This window comes from Uranotaenia lowii, chromosome 2 (genome assembly GCF_029784155.1).
Source record: "Uranotaenia lowii strain MFRU-FL chromosome 2, ASM2978415v1, whole genome shotgun sequence".
NCBI lineage: Eukaryota > Metazoa > Arthropoda > Insecta > Diptera > Culicidae > Uranotaenia > Uranotaenia lowii.
This window is the reverse complement of record NC_073692.1, coordinates 48,165,132-48,172,644: the sequence shown is the minus strand read 5'-3', so window position 1 is coordinate 48,172,644 and position 7,513 is coordinate 48,165,132. Positions and strand designations below refer to the sequence as shown.

At 43.1% G+C, this 7,513-nt stretch overlaps 1 protein-coding gene across 1 annotated transcript; it reads left to right on the top strand.

Moving 5' to 3' along the window:
- Positions 1-526: 526 nt before the first annotated feature.
- On the top strand, positions 527-6,076 carry LOC129741365 (uncharacterized). Its single transcript, XM_055733088.1, has 2 exons — positions 527-5,764; positions 5,876-6,076. The coding sequence occupies exons 1-2, from the start codon at positions 527-529 to the stop codon at positions 6,074-6,076; spliced, it is 5,439 nt and encodes a 1,812-aa protein (XP_055589063.1).
- The last annotated feature ends 1,437 nt before the right edge of the window (positions 6,077-7,513 follow it).

Below are 7,513 nucleotides of genomic sequence, written 5' to 3'. Positions count from 1 at the left end.
GACAACAGTTGTTTACAAAATCTTTAGTTTACCAATAAGAAGAAAGTTTAGTAGATTAAGTTGAAATTTATAGAAAAGTAAGAATAAAAGTGAATTAAGAGAGAAATCATAGAGAAAAGTAAATAAAGTGCATGAAAACCTAGAGGAAGAGAAGAATTATCAATAAAGGAGAGTGTATACTTACCTGAACTTACCTGAGTTGTGTCAACGTGGTTACTTACCTGGTGAACTCCATCCGTAACTCCTACAAGTGTTTTCTGCTGGTTCCTGAAAGCTGAGGTATCGTCATCTGGTCCTTCGAGCCGGATTAACGTCGAATTCCGTTATCCGGTGCCCCTGCCAATGCTGAAAATTCCGGTCAACCAAGACACAACACGTCTTTGAGGTTACGTTTGGTTCTGAACATTTATACAAGGCACTTGCATTGCCTGTATCAGGTAATTAGATTTCCAACACCTATCTATTTGTCCCGTGTGAGCTACGCTTGTCCCTCATTTCTAGTTCCTGCATCCCGTTCCGTTCTACAATGTCTACCGAACGTCGCTTGAAAGCCCTCAAAACCAGACTTCGCAGTATCCAAACATCATTTGGGCTAATCAAGGCGTTTGTAGACGAATATAACGACGAGACGCATTCTGATGAGGTTCCTGTACGTCTTGAAAACCTTGGAGTTTTGTGGAATGATTTCCTGAAGGTTCAAGGAGAAATCGAAGCCATGGATATTCTAGAGCCGAAAGCGATTGAGGCTCACCTAGCACAACGAGTGGAATTCGAGTCCCTGTATTATAAAGTGAAAGGATTTCTTCTAGCTGCCAATAAACTACCACCTTCACCCAATATGCCAATCGGTTCCAGTTTCACGTCGCACTTCCCACCTTCTTCACATCACATACGACTCCCTGATATCAAAATTCCAACGTTCAGTGGCAACATAGACACGTGGCTCAACTTTCACGATCTCTTCGTATCGCTTGTGCACTCATCGCATGAACTTTCTAGCATTCAAAAGTTCTATTATCTACGTGCTTCTCTCTCCGGCGATGCCCAAAAGTTGATTCAAACCATTCCGATCAGTTCCAACAACTACTTGGTTGCTTGGAATTTACTCTTGGATCACTTCCAAAATCCAAGTCGTTTGAAGCAGTCGTATGTCGATTCTCTGTTTGAGTTCTCAGCATTAAAATCGGAATCAGCTTCGGATTTACATTCTCTTGTGGAACGATTTGAGGCCAACGTCAAAATTCTACATCAGCTAGGCGAACGGACTGAATACTGGGACATACTGCTTATTCGAATGCTTAGTATTCGTTTAGACAGCACGACAAGACGGGACTGGGAAGTTTATGCTACGACTAAAGACAGCGTTTCATTCCAAGACCTCGTAGCATTCATTCAACGCAGAGTAACCGTTCTAGAAAGCATTAAGGCAAAGGTTCCAGAAACTACTTTCTCGGGAAATTTAAGAAAATCCACACAGCGGTCTGTTAGTAGTCATAGTGCTTATCAGTTGAATGATAAACATTGCGCAATCTGTTCCGAGAATCATGTTCTGTACCATTGCCCCAGATTTGCAAAAATGAGTTTGGACACGAAGGAGAAAGAAATTCGTCGACTGCACTTGTGTCGTAATTGCTTGCGTAAGGGTCATTTAGCAAACAACTGTTCATCTACAAATTGTAGAAAATGTAGAGGGCGTCATCATACTCTGCTTTGTTCAGGAGACTATCACAACAACAAATCTACTGAATCCACGAAAGCCGAAAATTCTCTACCATCTCAACAACCTACGACGTCGGTGTCAGCCATTCTTGATAATCCAGTGAGCCTTGCTTCCACTGGTTGTAAAAAAGTTTTACTTGCCACAGCTATTGTCAATCTCATCGATGACAATGGAACAATCCACACAGCCAGAGCTTTGCTTGACTCTGGCAGTGAGTGCTGCTTCATCACAGAATCGTTATCGCAACGAATGAAGTCCAGCCGCGTAAAAATCAACCTCCCTATCAGCGGAATTGGCCAATCACTTTCCCACGCACGACACAAGATACAAACCACGCTACAGTCTCGTGTCAGCAACTTTTCGACTACCCTAGAATTTATTGTCCTTCCCAAGGTCACTACTAATTTGCCAACATCATGCTTTGACGTCAGCGATTGGAAGATACCTTCCGACATCAACCTAGCAGACCCCGCCTTCTTTGCAACCAATCCTGTCGAACTCATACTAGGAGCCGAAATCTTCTTCGAGCTACTCAAACCTCCAGGACGAATTTCTCTCGGCGATAGTTACCCCCTGCTGATCAACTCTACATTAGGCTGGATCGTATCTGGAAGGACAAGCAACTGCCATTCTACAGGTCCTGTAATGGCATCCGTAGCTTCGGTCGCTGAGCTTCATCGGTTGATGGAACGATTTTGGTTAATCGAAGAAGGTGACTCAACTCCGTGCCACTCAGTGGAAGAGGCTGCTTGCGAGAACCACTTCCAGAGCACGGTTTCTCGAACGGATGATGGCAGATACATGGTGCGGTTACCAGTGAAGCAGGACCTTCTCCCCAACCTAGGCAACAATTGGAATACGGCAAATCGGCGTTTCAAGTATTTGGAAAGTAAACTATCACGGAATAATGATCAGCGAATCCAGTATGTCGAGTTTATGCACGAATATTTGTTCTTGGGTCACATGTGTGAAGTAAATAGAGCTCACCAATTAGACGCTCTCGAGTACTTCATGCCTCATCACGCAGTAATACGCGAATCGAGCACTACTACTAAAATTCGCGTAGTCTTTGATGCATCCTGCAGGTCCGCATCCGGTGCATCACTGAACGACATCCTCATGGTTGGCCCTGTAGTACAGGAGGACATCCGATCTATCATCATGCGAGCTCGAAAACATCAAATCATGCTTATTGGCGACATAAAGCAAATGTACCGACAAATATTAGTAGATCCACGTGACACCCCGATGCAGCGCATTGTCTGGAGAAGCAATCCAACATCGCCACTGGCAACCTTCGAGCTCAAAACCGTCACTTACGGTACAGCGAGCGCCCCGTTTCCCGAAGCAGCGACCATCCTGAAACGAGACTTCTACGTAGACGATTTATTCTCCGGAGCTGAAACTGTTGAAAAGGTCATATCGTTACGCGAGCAACTTGATGCATTATGTCAGCGAGGAGGATTTGAACTCCGTAAGTATGCATCCAATTCCGAAGCAGCCTTAGAGGGACTTTCAGATGACAAACGAGCTCTACAACCAACTATCGAATTTGATGGGAATCCAATCATCAAAACTCTGGGTCTACATTGGGAACCTGCTTCCGATGTTCTCAAATACGTCATCGAACTCGAACCATTATCATCCGACATGTGCCTTACTAAACGACACGCTTTGTCATTGATTGCGCGACTTTTTGACCCCCTTGGCTTAGTCGCACCGGTCGTGGTGACTGCTAAGATCTACATGCAAGTTTTATGGACATTGCGAGATGAAGATTCCAAAACCTGGCCTTGGGATCGTCCTCTTCCGAAAGATCTAATCATTCGTTGGAATTCGTACTATTCACAACTTCATCATCTTAATATGCTCAAGATTGAACGTTGCATTTTGGTCGCTAATCCAACATCCATTCAGCTTCATCTCTTCTCTGATGCGTCAGAGTCAGCTTACGGCGCCTGTGCCTACCTAAGATCAGTCGACCCATCCGGTTTTGTAAAAATTGCATTGATTACGACCAAATCGAAAGTAGCCCCCCTCCAAAAGAAAAGTATCGCTCGCCTTGAACTTTGCGGCGCCTTAGCCGCCGCCCAACTTTATCAAAAAGTCATTTCCTCGCTGAAATCCAACCCAGAAACCTTTTTTTGGGTTGACTCGACAACCGTCTTGGCATGGTTAAATTCCACACCTTCTACGTGGAGCACGTTCGTCGCCAATCGCGTGTCGAAAATTCAATTGGCTACCATCAACACTCACTGGAATCACGTGTCTGGAAAGGAAAATCCAGCTGACCATCTTTCCCGTGGAACCACCGCCGAGTTTCTTCTGACTTGCTCATCCTGGTGGAATGGTCCTGATTGGCTGAGGCTTGAACCTGAGTTTTGGCCTAGCAACAATCATCAAAAACGTCTTACTGAAGTGGCAGAAGAGAAACGAAAAACTCTGTCACTGATTGCCGCAGCCCAACATGAAGAGACTTTCCTAGATTCTTACGTGCAAAGATTTTCCGACTATAGAAAAATGCTTCGAGTGACTGCCTATTGCATGAGATTCATCGATAGGTTTTCATTAAAAACTAGTTTCAATCACCCAACAACCAATCTCACAGTCGAGGAAATCCGAAGAGCAGAAAGAAACCTCATAAGAATTCTACAAGAACAACATTTTGAAGAAGAACTTAGGTGCCTACACGACGGAAAACAAGTGTCATCAAAATCAAAGCTTCGTTGGTTTCATCCAATTTTGGGAATCGATCATCTACTTCGCATCGGGGGACGTTTGAACAAAGCTCCACGAACCTACGACAGCAAGCATCAAATCATTTTACCATCCACCCACGCATTCTCGACTCTGCTCATTCGTTCTTTCCACCTCAACCATCTGCACGCCGCTCCTCAACTTTTACTAAGTCTCCTACGCATGAGATATTGGGTTTTGGGAGCTAGAAATCGTGCTCGATTGATCGTTCGCCAGTGCATCATCTGCTTTAAAGCTCGCCCTAGATTAGTCGAGCAGTTTATGGGTGAACTACCTGCTGCGAGAATAACAGCAACACGACCATTCGCCGTTGCTGGCATTGATTATTGGGGGCCCATCTTTCTCAAACCAGTCCACAGGCGCGCTGCGTCTGAGAAAGCATTCGTCGCTGTTTTCGTTTGCTTCTCAACGAAAGCAGTACACATTGAACTTGTTGCCGATCTCAGTACTGCCAAATTCATTCAAGCGCTTCGGAGATTTGTATCGCGACGGGGATTATGCTCCGACATGCACAGCGACAACGGTCGTAATTTTCTGGGAGCCGACAACGAATTACGCCGATTGGTCAACAGTTCTTCCCACCAACAAGCCGTCAATCAAGAATGCCTCGCCCACGGAATAAGGTGGCACTTCAACCCACCAAAGGCTTCTCACTTCGGGGGATTGTGGGAGGCTGCTATCTTTTCAGCCCAAAAGCATTTTATACGAGTGATTGGGAATCATACATTAGCCTACGACGACATGGTTACGCTTTTATGTCAGATCGAATGCTGCTTAAATTCTCGCCCCATCACCCCCCTGAGTGATGAATCTTCGGATCTAGAACCACTCACTCCCGGACATTTTTTGATCGGTTCGCAACTAAAAGCAGTTCCAGATAACGACCTATCAGATATCCAAATGAATCGTCTTCGCAAATGGCAACAAACCCAGAAAATCTTCCAGGACATTTGGAAGAGATGGCATCGCGAGTATCTGTGCACTTTGCAGGCAAGAACCAAATGGTGCAACACTCCCGTCGAAATCAAACCTGGTCAACTGGTACTCCTCAAAGACGAAGGAAAAATTCCTATGCACTGGCCAACAGCGAGAATTACTGAGATCCACCCCGGAGACGATGGAATTACACGGGTTGTTTCTGTTCGAAGCTCATCCAAGGTCTACACTCGTCCAGTGACGAAAATTTGTGTACTGCCGTTCTCATCACAACCAACTCCTACTGAAGCGCCTGAGAAATCCAACAAGTCCGGTGAAGGCCAATCCGATATCCAGGGTACAACGGTTCCAGTTTGCAGCAAAATTTAAAATCCAAGGCATTTTTATATTTTTCATCAGGTGAGAATCTGTCCAAATCCTTATCCTTTATCGAGGTGATCTACCGGGTCTTCCTTTTGATAGATTTGTAAACATCGAGACATCATAACAACAACATCGCAGCAAAGTCAACAAGCCGAGGGAGTGCCCATTCGTCCGATTACACGGTGCGCCGCCAAACTCATCTTTCCACCCAGTCATCAAAACCGCCCAGCATGCAGCCAGTGTCGCACAAGGTTTTCGCATCAAGAAGGTCAGCGTAATGTTCAGAAATGCTATTTCTGAGGAGCCCAGGATGTTCGATCCTATCAAACCGGTGGTGACATCTACGTGTGAACATGCTACATTAAACATCCACAAGTTTATCGCAAAAACGCAATATTTCGACCAACTGAACATTTTATGCGAACTGTGGTATCCGGCTAGGTCGAAAGTGATAAAAGGCCTTCGTAAGAAGAATTTCGCCCCTGTTTCTGGTTGTGACACCGACCCGTCAAGTTGACAACAGTTGTTTACAAAATCTTTAGTTTACCAATAAGAAGAAAGTTTAGTAGATTAAGTTGAAATTTATAGAAAAGTAAGAATAAAAGTGAATTAAGAGAGAAATCATAGAGAAAAGTAAATAAAGTGCATGAAAACCTAGAGGAAGAGAAGAATTATCAATAAAGGAGAGTGTATACTTACCTGAGTTGTGTCAACGTGGTTACTTACCTGGTGAACTCCATCCGTAACTCGTACAAGTGTTTTCTGCTGGTTCCTGAAAGCTGAGGTATCGTCAGATCTCTTTTTGAAGGTCGCAATAAATAAATTTCAAATAAGGATCCCTAGTACGTTGATATTGGCGTCGACGAATGTTTTTCAGTCGTATCAAAAACTGAAGATCATCATCAATTAAAGGTTGATTAAATTTATGTTTAACTTTGGGTATTGAAGCGGCTTTAGCATTGACTATTGAAGTTGTCAAATTTTCTACAGCCAAATCAATATCTTCAATTGAATTCAGTGGAACGTTTACATTCAAATTACGTTCAATAAAATTCCTATATCGCTCCCAGTCAGCTTTTTGAAAGTTAAAAGTAGATTTTAAAGGGTTTTCAATGGGACTTTGGGATAAAGAAAAAGTTACTGGAAGGTGGTCTGAATCGAGGTCCGCATGAGTAACTAATTGACTACAATGCTCGCCTAAATCCGTTAGAACCAAATCAATTGTGGAAGGATTTCTAATCGAAGAGAAACAAGTATGCCCATTAGGATATTCAACAGTATAATAACCTGCAGAGCAGTCATTAAATAAAATATTCCCATTTGAATTTGATGAAATATTATTCCAAGATCGGTGTTTTGCATTAAAGTCACCAATAACAAAAAATTTAGATTTATTTCTGGTGAGTTTTTGTAAATCTCCCTTCAAAAAATTTTTCTGTTCACCGCTGCATTGAAAAGGCAAATATGCGGCAATAATTATAATTTTCCCCATAGAAGTTTCTAATTCAATTCCAATTGTTTCTAAGACTTTTGTATTGAAAGAAGGAAGAAGTCTAAATTTGAGACGACTATTGATGACAATAGCTACACCCCCACCTTGTCGATCAAGTCGATCATTTCGCAAAATTTTAAAGAAAGCATTGTTTTTCAAGTTAATGTCTGGCTTTAAAAAAGTTTCAGTGATGGCAGCAATATGTATGTTTTGAGTTTTCAAAAATAAAAAGAATTCATCTTGGT

Coding starts and splice junctions, on each gene's coding strand:
- LOC129741365 (XM_055733088.1), top strand. CDS start 527: ATGTCTACCGAACGTCGCTTGAAAGCCCTCAAAACCAGACTTCGCAGT. Junction 5,765..5,875: donor TCCAGGGTACAACGGTTCCA/GTTTGCAGCAAA, acceptor TCCTTTTGATAG/ATTTGTAAACATCGAGACAT.